Genomic DNA, 19,053 nt, shown 5'->3' with positions numbered 1-19,053 from the left:
TACAATTCCCAGCACCCTTAACAAACTACCATTCCAATGTGTCTTTGGGGAGGGGGGATGTACGTAAAATGTATGGTGTGTACACAGCCTTAAATACACAATATTTCCCCAACATGTTGGAATAAAGGAAGCAGTCTTATGAAAAGTCAGATCATGGTCTACGTATCTAACTCAGTGCCATCTATGCTGACTGGCAGTATTTCAAACAGGGGATTTCTCCAGCCCTACCTGGAAGTGCTTGGCATCAAACCTGGAACTTTTTACATGCAAAGCACATGGTCTACCACATGGTCTTCCCCCAAAGCTGCCTCCTTTCAAAGAAAGGATCACCCATTTTGGAGAAGGCATATTTTTTGTCCCACTTCTGGAAGAAAAATGTGCCTGACTGCTTTGCCTAGGATACAATAAAATTCCTTCTGATCCCCTAAGGCTTAGGGCAAGGTATCTACTACACATGCACACACACAAACCGTTTATTCATGCCCCTGGCCAACTACCCTAGATCAGCCTCTTCAGTCCCGAACATTGTGTGCTAGAACCATACTAGAACCATGCAGCAGATAGCTACAGAATAAATACTGATTGCCTGTCTCCAGGCTTGACCTAACGTGTCTTTCGGTTTTGACTCTCCAACCGAGGATGAGGAACGCACACGCGTCCCTCAACCCAGCGGGTCCCTAATCCCCCTCCAGCCTCTCCAAATCTCTGCTCAACCTAGATGCTTGCAAGCACGCGCGTACTTTCCGGGAAGTAAACCCCACTGAACCCAGTTAATAGCCATGCATAGATGAAGCCCAATTCCTAAAGCACCCGCTTCTCCACCAACACATCTTTACAGCGCTGTGATCTAGGGGGGCTTACTGCCAGGTAAGTCTGCAGAGTGCTGGATCCTTGTCTCCCACCTCGCTAGGCAGTTTCCCAACCCCCCACCCCCCACCCCGAGAAACCAGCACACAAAATGGGCAGCCCCACATGGATGAAGACAGACCAGCGCCACGTGCTCCTCTTCCTTCACTCCGCCACTTCCGCCCGTCACCGCGGGCCTATCGCAGCTCTCGCACTTACCAGCGCTGCCGCCCTATTGGCTGCGGCCCTTCGACCCGCCTCCGAATTAGGCGCGGTTTCTGATTGGGCGGGGCGGGCCTTTCTGCTATTGGCTCCCCCCGCCTACTCCGAAAAAGCCCGAGGAGTGGCTCCTCATCTCGGCGAGGGGGCGGGCGGTGGGCTCCGCGAGCGCCGATTGGCTAAGGCCGCGCCGCGGGGCGGGAGAAAGAGTTAAGCTAGTCCTCGACCTCACTCTTTTCGGTTCGGGCCGAGACTCGAGCGAGGCGCCAGGAGCGAGCGGAGGCTTCTTTCGACGCTCTACACATCCGGACCACCCCGCCGCCATTATGGTGAAGCTCGCCAAGGTGAGCGCCGCGGCCTACATGGCGGGAAGGGAGAGAAAGGCCCACAACATGGAGGCCCCTTTCTTTGGCCCGCGCGGAATTCTGAGGGAGGGGGAAACGAGGGCGGCGTGGCGCGCGCGCGGCGGTTTCGAGGCCTCCCGCAGGTTTCACTGAGGGGAAATTAAGCGGCGGGTGGGAGAGAGAAGAAGAAGAAGATGCTGCGGTTTCAAGGCCCCCCCCCAACCAACGGCCTCTCAAAGCGGCGCGCGCACGCCACGGGAGTAGAACGTCGGGCGGTTTCTAGAGGCCCATCGCCCTTTCTCTTCCGACGGGATCGAGAGGGCGCGCGCGCGCGCGCGACACGAGGAGTTTCTAGGCGCCCTCCGCTCCGCCTCAGCCGGAATCTTTTAAAGGCGCTCGACGTTCGTCCCGCGGGGGGGGGGGGGCGGCGCGCATACGCGGGTCAGCCGAGCTTAGCTTAGCGCAGCCTAGCTTGGCGGGGCGCGCGAGCGAGCGGTTTCCGAGGGGAGGGAGGGGGGGCGTTGGGAGCGGGCGCCGCGCGCGCTTCGGCGTCGCCGCGCCGTGGCCACGTGATCCCGGCCGTGCGTAGCGGAGCACGTGGGAGGGGGAAGGAAGCCGATCTCCAGGGGGGGTTCCACGTGGTGCAGCATCGCGGGCCTTGCGGCCTTCGCCGCCGCCGCCGCCTGGATCTGGTCCCTCCGGCCACGCGGCTGCGGAGGGAAACATCGCTAGTTTAAAGCACACACAAGCTATCTTTAGGAAAGGAACCGAGCAACGGGTCAGCCGATGGCTGGTGGCGGGGAAAGCGGAGCTGGGACTGCGCTTTGCGCCCACGAGGCTCCCGGGGGAAGCAGCCGCTGTGGGGGTTTTTTTCGCCGGCCCTCGTGCCTCAGGCAGGCTCGGAGGGCTCCGCACGGGATTCCGACCAGTTTGGAGTCCCCTCTCTCGTAGGGATATTGGGTATCTATGCAGGACCAGATTGATCTTCCGCCAGGCGCAAAAACACGTCCTCCCTCGAGGGAGGCTGCTGTAAAGCGGGCGGGAGCAAATAACATTTTATAATTGCTTAATAACATAGAGAGTGAATCCCACATGCCGACTAAAGTGCTTGTACGTGATGCTTCAGTGGTGGGGGGGGGCATTTGCTCCTGTAGCACAGTGAGCTTGCATATGGTTGGGCAGAATGTGTCTGTATTAATGGAGTATAGTTCAGAGGCCTGCTGATGTTCGTAATATAACGTAAGCACATGGCGCTAAGTCGCAGTGAGATCAGTGAGACTTAACTGCCATGTGCTAGTTATCAGTGAGATCAGTGGGGCTTTGCATTGCCTGCCTGTGGTTGGATTGTGGCAGTAGTAGTAAGAGGGAAGCAAGGCTGGAATGTTTAATGTTAATTAGTTCAGCATTCCCATTCAGATGGGAAGATTTGTATGAGGAAGGTATAAGGTATGGGTGTTTAAGCAATTGCGCTTCACTGCGAACTATTAAAAGGAGTAGCACACTTTTCAGTAAGTAAGGAGACTTATTATAAGTGTATCCTGATAGCAGCAATTTTGAGCATTGGGAAAAACAGACTTCTAACTCTTACTCTGTCTCCCCCCAGAACGTTAAAAGCCAGCCTAAACAGAAGAAAATGGCTCCTCCTCCAAAGGATGTGGACGACAGTGAAGAGGAGGAATCTTCAGAAGAGGAGGAGAGCAGTGAAGAAGAGGTAAGAATTTGGCAGCCAGTCAGTGTAACCTTAAATCCAGTGCCTTAAGGTGCTTGTCAATATTTAGCCTGAAGTTGTGTAAATGATAAAGTACAGTGAGCCAAATCTTGCTTTCCTGCCTAAATCCTTACACTTCAAATGTCAAGGAAATAAACTATCTGACTTTTAGAAGGCAGACCTGTATCTGGAAGTTTTTAATATTTTATGTTTCTATATATGCTGTGAGCCACCCAGAGTGGCTGGGGAAACCGTGCCAGATGGCCAGGGTATAAATAATACATATTTTATATATTATATTATTATTACTAGGGTTAATAGTAGTCCTTAGTGTTAATTTGTGGAGCAAAGTAGTGGTTAGAGATTGTTGTACCATGCAATCCTATGCATGTTGACTTGGAAACAAACCTTGCTGTGTTCAGATGGGCTTGCTCCCAGGTAAGGGAGCATGAATCTTAACAATATTCTCAGTTTTGCATCCATCTTAGATTGCATGGTGCCTTGTTGACTGGAATATTTCTCTTCCTGCAGATGGTTCCCCAGAAGAAAGCAGTTACCCCAGCAAAAGCAGCAGCCGTAGCTACACCCAACAAAAAAGCAGCAACTCCTGGTAAGAAGATAGTGGCTACCCCAGCCAAAAAAGCTGCGGCTACCCCAGCAAAGAAAGCCGCTACTCCACTGAAGAAGACACCGGTTCCTGCCAAAGGAGCAAAAAACGGGAAGAACGCCAAGAAAGAAGAGAGTGAAGAGGAGGAAGATGAGGAGGAGGATAGCGAGGAGGATGAAGGTGAATTTGGTGGGGTAAATTACTTTAGTAAACTGAAATTGCGATTGCCAGATTCAGAAAAGTTTCTGGCTTTTACAGCAAAGCAGCAAATTATTCAAAGCAAGCAAAAATACACGAGAACAGCATGCTATTTCTTGCATTATACATACATATAACGTGTGTGTGTGTGCGCGCGCGCGCTACTAAGTTTTGTAGTACAAGATGGTCACCATTTGGAGTCAGTGCTGCCGTGCATGAACCATATGATTCATTTCAATCCTTTAGGTAGTTATGTCTTGAATCATGGTTTCTGGCTCCCATCATACAGTTAGAGGTTCAGTAGGCCCTTATAAATGTTCCAGTATTGATCTTTCAACAACTGCTGATAAATTGCTTCATGCAGATGAATCTGAGGAGGAGCCTGCAGTACCAGTAAGGAAAGCCGTGCAGGCAGCAGGGAAAAAGCCTGTAGCCGCTGTAGCTGCTATATCAGCCAAACAAGAGTCTGAGGATGATGAAGACGACGAAGATGAGGAGGAGGACGACGGTAAGGCTCTTTCATTTATGAGAAGCACTTGTAGGGATTATTCTGAGTCATCCAGTTTCAGAATAAATAGTTGGGTTGGAAAAAGCAGAATAGGTTGAGATAACTTGTTTGAGTCTAGATACCAGCACAGATGATGATTATTGGGACTTAATACTGATCTTGTGATGTCTCTACTATGAGCTGATGTGTTGGATGTATAAGCAGTGCCCATAGCAAGGGCATACTAATCCTGATTCCCAGCTGAATCAGGACACAATAAACTTAAATCTGGACACACTGGCACATCAAAATGGAGGCCCAGGTAGTATTACGCAGGCTTGACTCACGTTCCAAACTGTGGTTTGCACAGTTCTTGCTTTTTGAGTTGTCTGATTCTGTGACGTTGCACAGTGGCATCACTGAGGCTCGTGACTCTCATGTTCATAAGCATAGTTTTGTAGTAACAAGCATAATTTTTTTGAGGAGTTGTTCTTGAGTGCATCTCTTTGACACAGTGGCTATGCACTGTGAGTGTTACCTAAAAGAGCTCCCTGTGGTTCTAGAATCTGAAGATGAGCCCATGGAGATCACCCCAGCAAAAGGGAAAAAAGCTGTGCTGGCAAAAACGGCACCCGTAAAAGTCACACCTGCTAAAGCCGCCAAAGAAGATTCTGAGGATGAGGAAGATGATGATGAGGAGGAGGATGACGATGATGAAGAGGACGATGAAGAGGAGGAAGGTGAGTTGGCCATCTCTGAAGTCCCTCAGAGCTCTCAAAACATTGCAGTTGCCTTCTGCTTTGGTCCTAGAGCTGGAAATGATGAATTCTCGCTGAGCTGATGTGGTATCAATCACATATGAACATATCCTGAAGATAGTCAAGTCCTGATCCAGCTGCCCCCTTCTGGTGTGCTCCGTGCATCCCCTGGGATCTTTCTGACACCTCCTCTGCTTCTCTTCCCACTACAGAGAACGTGCAAGAAATGTCTGGAAAAAGAAAGAAGGAAATGGCCAAGCAGAAAGGCGCCCCAGATGCCAAGAAAAAGAAAACGGAAGGTGAGAAATCCACCATGTTTTCACTTGTTCTTTTGATTGGCCCTTGAAAAAGCATGGTAACCTATCCCATCTCAGGGATCCCATAGTGGCCTTTTTTCAAGGATTCTTTTACTTATTAGCACGCTGCCTGTTAAAATGGACATCTGTGAGGCTTTAAAAGGGTGCTATGGAGCATGAGAATTAGAGGGAAAGAGACTAGAAGAGGTGGGATAAGGAAGGATAAGGGCTAGTTCTTTTGGCATGTGTTAGGGGGAGTGGAAGGTCTTTGTTGCACTGCTCTAGTGAGTGTGCAGTATACTCTTAATGTAGCATAGTTACCAGTGGAAATGACAGCTAATGTTGGGAGATTCCCAGGCTTGGTGCCCTAAGAGTTTTGCGCAGGTGGCTCCAGCCCTTACTGTAGTCATTTCCTTGAAGTGTTTGCATAACTCATGTAATCTTCCTTTAACTTTTTAGAAGCTGCCTTCTCCATCTTCATGGGCAACCTGAATGGAAACAAAGACTTTGAGGAACTGAAAGTTGCCGTCAAGGATTTCTTTGCCAAAAAGGATCTTGAAGTGCAAGAAGTCAGAATTGGAAACTCAAAGTAAGTTTACTTGTGTATATTACGAAATCTTAAGAATTCCTTAAAAGTAAAAACTTCACTTTAAAACATCTTTCTGTTGTGGCAAGGAGGCAGGGAATGCTGCTTCGGTCTAGGGATGAAGAGCATATTTTGTTGGACAGCAACTCCTATCTTCTCTGGCCATGCTGGTTGGGGTCAGTGGGAGTTAGGAGGCCTGACAGCAACTGGACGGGGACACATGTTCTCCATCCCTGAATTAGACACTCGTGCAAAAAGTAGTATTTGTTTTGAAGATAAGGAGACTGCTGCATCTTACAGTGGTTCTTCCAGGAGAAGAGTGGGTAGCAGAAGGATGAATGAGACTGCTGTAAAACATGTTAACTTTTAAAGTTCTGCAAGCAGTCATCACCTAAAATGTGACAAAGTTTCTGTGTCCCCTTGCAAATACTGCACATGTTCAGCCTAGAGTATCTATTGGGTAGACTTGCTAGTTTTTAGATGCCACATTAAGGCTGCTATTTACTTTGGTTACCTTGTGGATATTTGGGTTGAAGACTGAAAATAAAACTTCTGTTCTACAGGAGGTTTGGCTATGTGGATTTCTCATCGGAAGCTGATGTGGATAAAGCACTTAAGCTAAATGGAAAGAAATTATTGGGCTTGGAAATAAAACTGGAAAAAGCAAAGACCAGGGAGTGCATCCAAGAGAACAAGAAAGGTAAGCTCTCTTTTTAGTACAAGCTTGGTATTCTTGGACCCTCTTGTTGTTCATGGACGAAGGACTTTAAAGCAGCCTTTGCCTGCACATGTTCCTGCGCCTCTCCTGATAGAGCTAAGTTTCCAAATAGATGCCACAGAGTGTGAGCGTTCAAAGTACTTTTCTCTGGGTCTATAACCTCTTGTGGTGTTTGCTTTTTAGAGAGAGATGCAAGGACTATCTTTGTGAAGAACCTTTCTTACAGTATAACCCAAGAAGACCTGCAAGAAGTCTTTGACAATGCCCTGGAAGTCAGGCTGGTGTCCAAGGATGGAAATAGCAAAGGGTATGTACCTCCATTAGCACGAGATTGTGGGCTGCATTGTTGTGGACCCTGCCATTCCCCAGCTACTCTGCATATGCTTTTCTATCCAGGAAATCCTAAAAGTTCTGACCCTCCTTCTACCCAACATGATTTCAAATTTGTTGTGCTACAACAGGGCTGTATCTGTCTGTAGGAGTTTTTTCACTCCCCTGCAAAGTTCATTGTAATGAACGTACCTTTGGGATGGTGTTTAATATCATTGCTAGCTATTTTCTTCTAGAGAATTATCTCCCCAAGACATTCAGAACAAACTTGCCGTTTTTGTGTTCTCCCCATCCCTCAGGATTGCCTACATTGAGTTTAAATCCGAGGCAGACGCAGAGAAAGCGATGGAGGAAAAGCAAGGGATGGAGATTGAGGGCCGTGCCATCATGCTTGACTACACTGGTGAGAAGAGCCAGCAGGATGGCAGAAAATTCAGTAAAGGAGGACAGTCAGGTAATCTGCTTTGGTGCATTCAGGTGGTATCTGGTGTTGGAATTGGCCTGGCATGACAAAACACTGAAAGGTGACTGGAGAGAAGCTGCGGTCATTACAGTTACATACAGTGGTACCTCGGGTTAAGAACGTAATTTGTTCCGGAGGTCTGTTCTTAACCTGAAGCACCACTTTAGCTAATGGGGGCTGCCGCTGCGCTGCCAGAGCACAGTTTCTGTTCTCATCCTGAAGCAAAGTTCTTAACCCGAGGTACTATTTCTGGGTTAGTGGAGTCTGTAACCTGAAGCGTATGTAACCCGAGGTGTCTCTGTACTCCCAATTCTCAAAAGGCATCTTTCCTTGAAAAAAGAGGCTTCGTTGGTTTCTGCTTCCTTCTGATGACCCTTTAGAATTTTGGTTGCTGTGGGGCTTCAGCTTACCTTATTGTCAGTGTGGGTGGGTGGTTGTGTTTTCCTTTCCTGGAAACATTTCTTTAGCCTTCTGCAGCCGCCTCAACTGCCAGCGCTTTCTGAACCGTACATAAAGTTCCACGAGAGCCATTGCATCTTAGCATGGGCAACCAAGAAAGCTAACAACAAACACCTGCACCCCATCTGCAACTAGTCTAACCAAAATATTCTCTTCTTTGACAGTTTGTCAAAGGCAGTTCTGTTTCTTGTTAATAGATGGAGGAGAATGATAATAATAATAAGAATCAGTGGAAAATATTGGAGTGACCCTAGAATGAACCTTTCTTTTCTGCAGGTGGAGAGTCAAAGACCCTTGTTGTGAACAACCTCTCATATGATGCGACAGAAGAATCTCTCCAGGAAGTCTTTGAGAAAGCGGCAGCAATCAGGATCCCACAGAACAACCAGGGGAGGCCAAAAGGGTATGTAGGAGCAGGCGTGTGGCGACTTGGTGATTAAATCCTCTCTCTTGACTAGGCAACCCCTCAGAACATTAAATGTCATTGCCCTAGGAAGTTAGACCTCCTTAAGACTTGCCTGGCTGAAGTGTGTCTTTGGATTCAGATAATGATTGATGCTTGTTTAGCTGGAGGGTGGGTTAGAAGCTAGGCTGCTAAACAAAGGAAAAAACATGCATTGTTGGGCTCGCTTTTGCCTCTGGCTGTACCCACCACTGGCTTGGGCTGGAGCTGTTTCCCCATCTACCCCTGTGACTCAGTTTCTTAACTTGACTCTGGCTTCTCTTTCTGCAGGTACGCATTTATAGACTTCCCCACAGCCGAGGATGCGAAAGAAGCAATGAATTCCTTCAACAACACAGAAATTGAAGGCCGGACAATCAGGCTGGAATTCAGCACACCAGGGGGACAAAACAGGAATTTCAATGCTAGAGGAGGATTTGGACGTAAGTCTTTCTCCGTGCCCTAACTTAAAATCATTTGAGGGTGGGGGTGGTGTTTTAATTAGCCCTTGCTGTATCAACAGGGCTAAAATTTTATGTTTGTTTTTTATTTAGAGCAAAGCAAAACATTGTTTGTCAAAGGCTTGTCTGAGGAAACAACAGAAGAAACCTTGAAAGAGTCGTTTGAAGGCTCCGTTACTGCAAGAATAGTCACTGACAGAGATACTGGCTCATCCAAAGGGTAGGTGTAAAGCTGCCTCTGTCCCAGAGTTTTTGACATGATGGCAAGCACAAAAGTCTCACTGCTGCTGACCTCCCCTTGATCCCACCCTCCACTAGGCCTCTGCTTTGAGCTTCTCTGTGTAAACTCAGGAGCCTTCCTGCCTTCTCAATGAGCTCCTTCCTGCTGATAATCCAGTGGCAGGCTATGGATTCGCACGAGAAGAAGAGTAAAACTGCAGCCCTGACCTTGGGTGCCTTGTCTGCTTCAGATGAGCTACTGTCATTGCTGTGGGACAACACTGCAACTTGCCTGCCTGCAGATTCTTAGCATGCAGCACAGCCTGCAGTTAAGTTTGTGGATATCTACGTCTAGGACGGGCAAAATCCCCATCTGTGCAGCTTTCACAAGTATAGACTGTTGATGTCAGAAGCTTAGAGGGTAGAGCACGAGACTCTTAGTCTCAAGGTTGTAGGTTCAGGCCCCACTTTGGGGGGGGAAATATTCCTTCATTTCAGGGCCGGGGCATTTGAGCAGCATTGTTTGTAGCCATGCAGAAACCACGCCATCATTAATTGTAATATTTATTGTAGTTCATTTGTCCACAGACAGCTTCCAGGTCATGTGGCCAGCATGACTAAGCTGCTTCTGGCGAACCAGAGCATCGCACAGTACCTATTTATCTACTTTCAAACTGCTAGGTTGCCAGGATCTGGAACCAAGCAATGGGGGCTCACCCCGTCGCAGGGATTGTAACAGCTGTCCTGATCAGCAAGTCCTAGGCTCTGTGGTTTAACTCACAGCGCCACCCGCGTCCCTATTAGCTGGGGCTTACCTGCATTTAAAAACAAACTAATCTGGCCATCCTCTATAGGGGAGACCTGCCTTTTGTATGCATTTGTATGTTCAAACTGTCCCCTGCTCTTTCCCAGATTTGGCTTTGTGGACTTCAGCTCCCCAGAAGAAGCCAAAGCAGCAAAGGAAGCCATGGAGGATGGAGAGATCGATGGAAACAAAGTCACCCTCGACTTTGCCAAGCCCAAGGGCGATGGGCCACGTGGCGGCGGCGGCGGCTTCGGTCGTGGCGGCAGAGGAGGCCGGGGTGGCAGAGGAGGCTTTGGCGGACGGGGTGGCGGCAGAGGATTTGGAGGTATTTGCGCTGATGCTGTTTGTCCTTCCATATTTGAATAATGGCAGTGTGTGAAGAGCTGGGATTTGTAAAAATTGCTCTTTTTCCCCTCCACCCTCTTTATCTCTTTTAGGCAGAGGCGGCGGCTTCAGGGGAGGCAGAGGAGGAGGTGGCGACCACAAACAACAAGGGAAAAAGATAAAATTTGATGACTGAGTGGCTTGTCCCTATATCTGAAAGGACTCTGGGGTTTTTAATTCTGTCACTACCAATACGACAGAGCCTTCTGAGGACATTCCAAGATGCGTTGCAGTCCCTCTTAAGAGCTACTTGGAAAAATTCCTTTCAATGAAGAAACAGCCATCTGACTGCCTGGCCACGCATATGAACTTTTAAAGAGCAACAAGAAATGTGGGAGTTGACCTGTGTCGGTGCATTTGTCCTGAATTTATAACGTTTTACCCCATGTACAAAATTAACTTCCTTATACATTTCTGTAGGGTTTTTCCTTTTTTTGTTTTTTTGTTTATTTGCTGTAAAAATGCAAAAATGTTTTATCATTTGTGTCTTGGCACACTGTCTTGGACAGATTAAAGGGCCTAAACAGATTTCTTGTGTGTTTCTCAGCAAAGTTCCAGGGGAATCCACAAACTAGCCAGGCAAGTGGGGTTTTACGCAAAGCTTTGAAGGATTGCTGGAAACTGGGAGAGAGAGGAGGGGTCCATACTTTTGTATCCCCAACACCTGAAATTGTGCTTAAGCTGCCATTACAGACAGAGATGCCATCAGTGATTCTTTACTGCACCTAATTCATTTGTCGAGGCAGGCACATAATTTTATGCTGTGAATTTCTCAGGTGTCAGAGGTGTCAGAAATATTCTCAAAAGTGAAAATTTACTCGCTTTTTTCTCAAGCATGGTGCAACATACACAACATACACAAATGGGTGGAAACCAGCTTTAAGCAGGACCAGGTCGAATGTTCTGTTGTAAGTTTGGTTGCTTAGAAGTGAGACATAATTGTGTCGTCTGAACTGAGGTGGGAAAATTCCTGCAATGAATTTCTACCTTCCTCTTAACTATATTTCTCTAAAACCAAAGTGTTGCCCTCTAGTGATGTAGCCATGGGCTAGAGCCTTTCAAGTAGGAGTTTGCTAAGGTGGGGCTTATAAATATTGGTTGGCTGCTCCTATTAAAACCTAATACTGTGGGCATTTTTTTTTGTCTCTTGTGAGTGTGAAGGAAGTATAATATGACCTTGGGCTAGTCCCATTTTCCCAGGATTGTTTGGAGCGGGGTGAGCGTCAAGTGCAGCTGCAAAGGGCAGGATAGAAGTCACAGTTAAATAATAAATTAAACTCCAGTGTACATTAAAAGCTTGTGGACTCCTGCGCAAACAAAGACCTATTGAGGACTACGTATTCAGTGATGCTGTGGTTGCCTTGCAAAGTTGAGAATCTATATTCCCAATTTCTTCAGTCAAAATAGTAATGGGGCTGGTTGCTTTGTGCAGGTATCTCCTTGGACTCTTTGCATTCGTAGCAGCTAAAGAAATGTGCTTTTAATTTAGCACATTAAATGCTGCTAGTTGGCCTCAATGCAGCAGGCCGTCTCTGCCCTTCGGATGGCCTGATAATTTTAGGTGTTTTCTTTGTAGTCCATGGGAGCCCATGGCATCAGACAAAGCAACAAGGAAGGCTTTAGCATGCAGAAACAAAATGGCTCTTGTGATCATTTTGCATGTGGGGGAAGAGGGGGAACAGGAAGCAGGGAGGAAGTCTGGGCTGCTGCTGGTTTTCCTCCAGAAAGAGAAGGGGCTAATAATGTCTTTAAAACTTGGAATTAAGAGGGAAAGGGAAGCTTACAGGTGCCAAGAGGTGGATGCAATAAGGGAGGAGGGATTGAAAGGGACGAGGGAGGTGTAGAGTCCAAGTTAGGAAAGCCAGAGCATTATCAAGTCCCACCAGACCTGCTTCTTGGCCAGGCTTGCTGAGGCCGGTTGGAGTTGTAATTCAGCAACACCTGGAGGGTCAAAGGTTCCCTGGTCTAAACCAGCTGCTGAATGGCTCTCCAGGGTTTCGGGCAGGATGTTCCCAGCCCTTCCCTAGAGATGTCAGGGATTAAACATTACCTGCATGCAAAATGCAATGACTTGGGGGAGGGGAAGCGCCTCTACCGCCTCATGAAAAAAAGCAGTTGCCAACCCATTAATAGCATGAATGAGAGTTGTGGAAGCTCTGATCCACACCGCGCATTGGTGGACGGACACAAAGAGCGCTGGCAGCGAGACTCAGCCATTTTGGAAGCTGTTGGCAGAGACCCTCTTGAAATGGTAGAAAAGGTGTTGTTCTATGGGCTGAGCACTAGGTGGCAGCAGTGCTCAAAGGAACTGGTTTGCTGGTAGTAGCCTCGGGTAGGCAACTTAAAGCCCGGCGACCGGATCCAGGAAACAGCGTGTTTTTACAAGAGTAGAATGTGCTTTTATTTAAAATGCATCTATTGGTTATTTGTGGGGCATAGGAATTCGTTCATTTTAATTTTTTTCCAAAATATAGTCCAGCCCACCACACTGTCTGAGGGACGGTGGACCAGTCCACGGCTGAAAAAGGTTGCGGGCCCCTGCTCTAAAGCAACAAAAAGGAATTCTGGCTCTAGTGAGAAAAATGAAGTCTTGCACCTCGCAAACCCCACAGTGCTGAGAAGCAAGAACTTCCCTGAGTTTGGCAGCCGTTGGATGGAGGTTAGAATTTCCTAATATTTGTGCTTCTTTAAATACACAAGGGACGCGGGTGGCGCTGTGGGTAAAAGCCTCAGCGCCTAGGACTTGCCGATCGTGAGGTCGGCGGTTCGAATCCCCGCGGCGGGGTGAGCTCCCGCTGCTCGGTCCCAGCGCCTGCCAACCTAGCAGTTCGAAAGCACCCCTAAGTGCAAGTAGATAAATAGGGACCGCTTACCGGCGGGAAGGTAAACAGCGTTTCCGTGTGCTGTGCTGGCTCGCCAGATGCAGCTTGTCACGCTGGCCACGTGACCCGGAAGTGTCTTCGGACAGCGCTGGCCCCCGGCCTCTTAAGTGAGATGGGCGCACAACCCCAGAGTCTGTCAAGACTGGCCCGTATGGGCAGGGGTACCTTTACCTTTACTAAATATCTACACATGTGTCCACTGCAATTCTATCCCTTTGACCACAGAGATCTAGCTCGCCCACTTTCCCTGCTGATGATTTGCTGTGGTTATTTATTGTTGTTGTTAATTATTGCATCCTGCCTTATACAGAGCACAGGGCGGCTAACGAACACGCCGTTGAAAATCAGATCAGATCCTAAACATTTAAGCAATCAAGAGATAGAGTTCTATAAATACTGGGAAGTGTCATGTTCTCTGACCTGAATATATCACATTGAGAGGAACATTTAGGAATAAATTTCTGATGGTAAGAGTAATTTGGCAGCGGAACAGACAATCTCAGAAGGTTTGGACTCCCCTTCATTGGAGTTTTCTAAACAGAGGTTGGATGGCCACCTGTCAGGGATTCTTTACCTGCGATTCCCGCATTGTAGGGGGCTACTCTATTCTGAACTTAAAAATGGAAAGTGTAATGCTGGTGGTCAACAAAAGAGGTTTAAAGACTCTCTCAAGGGAAATCTAAAAAAAAATGTAGTATAAACACCGACAATTGGGAAACACTGGACTGTGAGCGCTCCAGTTGGAGAACAGCCTTTACCAAAGGAGTTATGGGTTTTGAAGACATTCGAACTCAGGACGCAAGGGAGAAACGTGCTAAGAGGAAGGCACGCTTGGCAAACCCTCACTGGGATCAACTCCCATCGGAAACCTATGTTCTCACTGTGGAAGGACGTGCGGATCCAGAATTGGCCTCCGCAGTCACTTACGGACTCATTGTTAAAACTGTGTTTATGGAAGACAATCTTACTCAGCTACAAGTGATTGCCAAAGAGATATCCTACAAGGAACTCATGGTTCTTCCCCACTCACCTCCTCTCCATGCCATCTTCACAACAACTGGGCAAGGCAGGTGAAGCTGAAAGGCTGCGACTGGCCCAATATCACCTAGAAGGAGCTTCTAGGCTGAACAACTGCAAAATTATTCAAGGCAGAGCTCAAAATGCAGACACGGCTTGTGGGATTGCTTCGAGGTAGGTTTGTGTACGCAAGCCCTCGAGCTTTCAGGTGATTCAATATTTATTCCTGGATGGAGGTCAAATTCCAGTTGATTAACGTATTCTTGGCACGTATCTGGGAAAACTTTGACACCTACATCGCTGCTGGTGGCCACGCGGCTTTTTCAAGTCCAGGAATCCAGCAAGCGATTCCTGCAGCACCTCGTTCACCGGTCAGCCTAGGACTGTTGGGTTACAGCCAGGCATGTCCAACTGGTAGATCACAGGGTGATCCTGGTCGATCTGGGGCCCTTCAGTAATCTCTTTACAAAAGAGCCAAACACCCCCCCCCCCAACTTTGGCTTCCTAAAAAAAGCTCCACAACTTTGGGTAGATCACTGCTAGTCTTTTTACGACAATGGGTAGATCACTGGCAGTTTTTTTTATACTGTGAGTGGATCACAGTCTATTGGGAGTTGGATGTCGCTGGATTACACCAATCCAGCGTGCAGTCGGTGCATTCCGCTTCCCTATTCGGGGATGGAGTGATTGTCTCAGTTCAATTCATGTAGAACACAGAACTGATTCCTCAGGGGACGCCCTCCCACCAGATGTCAAGGCAATAAGCAACTATTTTACTTTTAAAAGACAACTGAAGGCGGCCCGGTTTAGGGAAGTTTTTAATGTCTGGTGCTGTGTTGTTTTTAATATTCGGTTGGAAGTCACCCAGTGGCTGGGGAAACCCAGCCAGATGGACGGGGTATAAATAATAAATTATTATTATATAGCGGGTGGCGCTGTGGGTTAAACCACAGAGCCTAGGACTTGCCGATCAGAAGGTCGGCGGTTCGAATCCCCACAACAGGGTGAGCTCCCGTTGTTCGGACCCTGCTCCTGCCAACCTAGCAGTTCGAAAGCACGTCAAAGTGCAAGTAGATAAATAGGTACCGCTCCGGTGGGAAGGTAAACGGCGTCTCCGTGTGCTGCTCTGGTTCGCCAGAAGTGGCTTAGTCATGCTGGCCACATGACCTGGAAGCTGTACGCCGGCTCCCTCGGCCAATAAAGCGAGATGAGCGCCGTAACCCCAGAGTAGTCTGCGACTGGACCTAATGGTCAGGGGTTCCTTTACCTTTATTATTATTATATCATTATTATTATTATAGTCCAGCCCCCTGCAATGCAGGAATCTCAGCTAAAGCATCCCTGAGAGATGGCCATCCCACCTCAGCTTAAAAACCTCTAAGGAAAAACCTCCCACTTCCCAAGGGAGACTATTCCACTGTCAGGCAGCTCTGTCAGAAAGCCCTCCCTAAGGAAGGTTCAGTGGGAATCTCCTTTCTCAAAATCCATTGGTTCGGTCGGGGCCTGCCCTTTGGAGCAGCAGAAAACAAGCTTGCTCCCTGCCTCCATCTTTCACCTGAAGTTATTTGATCAGCATCATCAACAGCTCATGAGCCCGGAACAGGTGTGGTCTAGTCAGTTACCTTACCTGCCATTTTTCAGTTGCCCTTCTTCCCTGTTCGGTTTCTAGTCTTACCCGTTTCATGTAAGTGTCGAGCAAGACTGTTAAGAGGCTGTAAAGCTGCCAGTCGACTCAGCTCAGTGGTGGAGCATCACTTTTGCATGCAGAAGAGACCCGTTCTGAAATCTTTGAGAGCTACGCCAAGACAGGGCAGACAAGATCAGGGTGGTCCAGTCCTATTTTGGAGGCCCTCGGCAGCATTCAAGAAAAAACATCTTAAAAGCCTTTTGAAATCAAGTTTTGTGTCCTGCGTTTAACAAGCATACATCTGTTTGTGCCTTAGTTTAATCATTAAATCTATTAAATGTGTATTTCACTATATACAAGGTGTGACTGGAAAGTTTGGTGAATGGCCACAGAAATCGGACAGCGAGAAATATTCAAACATACACACCTTACCGGCCTCCAAAGTGGGGCCCCTCTGATACAATGCACCGTTGACAACGTTCGTAGAACTGTTGGAAACTTCTGAAGTCCCTCTTTTCATACTGCTTTCAGTTCCTTCGTCACAGCAGCTTGGACATGTGAAATGTTGGAAAATCTGTGCCCTTTCAGTGCAGATTTCCGTTTCGGAAAAAGAAAAAAATCTGATTGGAACAGATCAGGTGAATATGGAGGGTGGGACAACTCAGTCACCTCAGTAACGATTCCACGCGGAATATGCAATTCTTCCGCCATCATTCTGATGGACAAACGCCGATCCACAAACTCACGGACTCTGTCAACATTTGCCGCCGTTCCGCTTGTCGACGGTCTGCCAGACGCAGGGTCATCATCAATGACTTGCCACCCTTCACGGAAATGTTTAAACCATTCACACACTGTCTTTCGAGTTACATTTTGTGGGTTTCCGACGCCAATTGTATGTTCGAATATTTCTCGCTGTCTTGTTTCTGTGACCATTCACCAAACTTTCTGGTTACACCTTGTATTTAATTAAATATACTGTGTATGCAGCAAAGTGAAAGGCTTTTGGGAACTGATTTATAATGAGCTTAAAAAAAAATTCAAATACACTTTTCCAAAAAAAGCCCGAAGCTTTCCTGCTAGGAATGACTGGCAAAGAAATTAAAAAAGAAGATAAAAATCTGTTTTTATACGCCACAACGGCCGCAAGAATTATGTTAGCACAAAACTGGAAAATGGAGGCAATACCTAGTATAAGTGATTGGCAGGTCAAGATGATAAACTATGCTGACTTAGCTAGAATAAGAGGAAGATTAAGGGACCAGGACGAACAGAAATTTCATGATAACTGGAATAAATACTTGATGTATATAAGAATAAATGTAGAACTTCGATGACACTGGTGGGGTTGGAATAACTAACAGCGAATGGCTAATAAGTAAAGGAGATTAAATACGTGATTTCAGAATTTATTTGATACTTACCAAAGGAGTGAAGTCCAAGGCTCGGTAGAGCCTAAAACAACTTTGTAATATACATATGATTTGTGGACTTGATATGATATATGTAATTTATGTAATAGATTTTGTATATGTTTATATGTATGAAAAACTAATAAAAATTTACCTGTAAAAAAAAAATTAAAATATGCTGTGTATAGTAAATGTACTGTGAACACTTTATGGCATGGAAATTTAATTCAGGGGGTGGTCTGCGGCTTCTGTGCCAAAGTCCTATTGCAGTCCACTTGGTCTGAGTCCACCCTGCGATAGACGAATGGGCTGGCTGCATAGAAGGCAACATCTCATGTTCCTGACCTGTAGATGAAGTCGAAGGAGATGTTGCCACTTTGAACTGTCTCCCCTCCCAGCTAAATAACTATGCCCTGTTGGTGGTATCTCCTCAAACTGCTGCCCGGCTGCCATTGACCCCCTGGCAGGGCTTTCTCAGTGGTGCCTCCCCATTTGTGGGATGCCCTCTCTGGTGCGGCACATTCTTCTCTCTCTCAACTGATTTTTGGGATAAATTTCAACAGCTTCCTGTTCATACCAAGCATTTGACAGCTGCCCACCGCAACCTTGAAATTAGCAACTGGGAAGGAAGGCGTGTGTTGTTTTTTTAAAAAAATGTTTTAGATGGTTTCCATGCCCTTAAATAGGTTTTGTTTTACAGTGGTACCTCGTGTTACATACGCTTCAGGTTACAGACTCCTCTAACCCAGAAATAGTACCTTGGGTTAAGAACGTTGCTTCAGGATGAGAACAGAAATCGTGCTCCGGCGGCAGCAGGAGGCCCCATTAGCTAAAGTGGTGCTTGAGGTTAAGAACAGTTTCAGGTTAAGAACGGACCTCTGGAATGAATTAAGTACTTAACCCGAGGTACCACTGTATTTTCAGTTGCATTGCTTTAGCCTTTTGATGTTTGCTAGCCCGGGCTCCCTTGGATTTGATATACAAACTGAATACATCATTATACACCAGGTGAAAATGTTCCTCTTTAACCAGGCCTTTGGCTGATTGACATCCAATGCCCTTTGTGTTGCGGAACAAGGAATTATTGGGTTGTTCTTATTTTGATTATATATTTTGTGTTTTTTATGTCGTGGTTTTGTGTTGTGAATCACCCTGAGATCTACGTGCATAGGGCAGTACAGTGGTACCTCGCAAGACGCAATTAATCCGTTCCGCGAGTCTCTTCATCTTGCAGTTTTTTCGTCTTGCGAAGCACGGCTATTAGCGGCTTAGCGGCTATTAACAGCTTAGCGGCTTTAAGAAAAAGGAAACAAACTCGCAAGCAAGCCCATAGGGAAATTCGTCTTGCGGAACGACTCAAAAAACGGAACACCCTTTCGTCTAGCGAGTTTTTCGTCTTGCGAGGCATTCGTCTTGCGGGGCACCACTGTATACAATTTTAGTAAATAATAATAGAATTGCAAAGTTAGAAGTAACTCCAAAGTTCCTCTAGCCCAACTCCTTGCAATGCCGGAATCACAACTAAATAATCCCTGACAGGTGGCCACAAAATCTCTGCTTAAAACCTGCAAGGGGGGATCCACCACTTTCCAAAGGGAGTCCGTTCCACAGTCAAACAGCTCTTACCGTCAGAAAGTTCTGGCAGATCATAATCATATAGACTCTCTCTCACTGATGCACTAGTTTTCTACTTGCGGGGAAGGACAGGGGTGTGGGTGGGTGTCCATTTACTTGATGCTGGGGGAGCATTCAACCAGGTCTACAGACTGACTGACTGCAGTCCTA

General features: G+C 47.0%; 1 protein-coding gene and 2 non-coding genes across 3 annotated transcripts; all 3 read left to right on the top strand.

The window, feature by feature from the left end:
* Positions 1 to 1,249: 1,249 nt before the first annotated feature.
* Positions 1,250 to 10,858, top strand: NCL (nucleolin). Its single transcript, XM_028731941.2, has 15 exons — positions 1,250 to 1,409; positions 3,013 to 3,120; positions 3,649 to 3,904; positions 4,287 to 4,430; positions 4,973 to 5,149; positions 5,380 to 5,466; positions 5,923 to 6,052; positions 6,613 to 6,749; positions 6,951 to 7,074; positions 7,397 to 7,551; positions 8,296 to 8,422; positions 8,753 to 8,904; positions 9,016 to 9,142; positions 10,054 to 10,271; positions 10,384 to 10,858. Exons 1-15 carry the CDS (start codon positions 1,392 to 1,394, stop codon positions 10,464 to 10,466), a joined length of 2,043 nt encoding a protein of 680 aa, XP_028587774.2. The 5' UTR covers positions 1,250 to 1,391; the 3' UTR covers positions 10,467 to 10,858.
* On the top strand, positions 4,554 to 4,619 carry LOC114598275 (small nucleolar RNA SNORD82). The gene has a single exon (XR_003707015.1). It is a non-coding gene; the product is annotated as a small nucleolar RNA SNORD82 (small nucleolar RNA).
* LOC114598269 (small nucleolar RNA SNORA75) lies at positions 9,284 to 9,422 on the top strand. Its single transcript, XR_003707009.1, has one exon. It is a non-coding gene; the product is annotated as a small nucleolar RNA SNORA75 (small nucleolar RNA).
* Positions 10,859 to 19,053: the final 8,195 nt, after the last annotated feature.

This window comes from Podarcis muralis, chromosome 6, assembly GCF_964188315.1.
Source record: "Podarcis muralis chromosome 6, rPodMur119.hap1.1, whole genome shotgun sequence".
NCBI classification, from domain to species: Eukaryota; Metazoa; Chordata; class Lepidosauria; order Squamata; family Lacertidae; genus Podarcis; species Podarcis muralis.
This window is presented reverse-complemented; position numbering and strand designations above follow the sequence as displayed.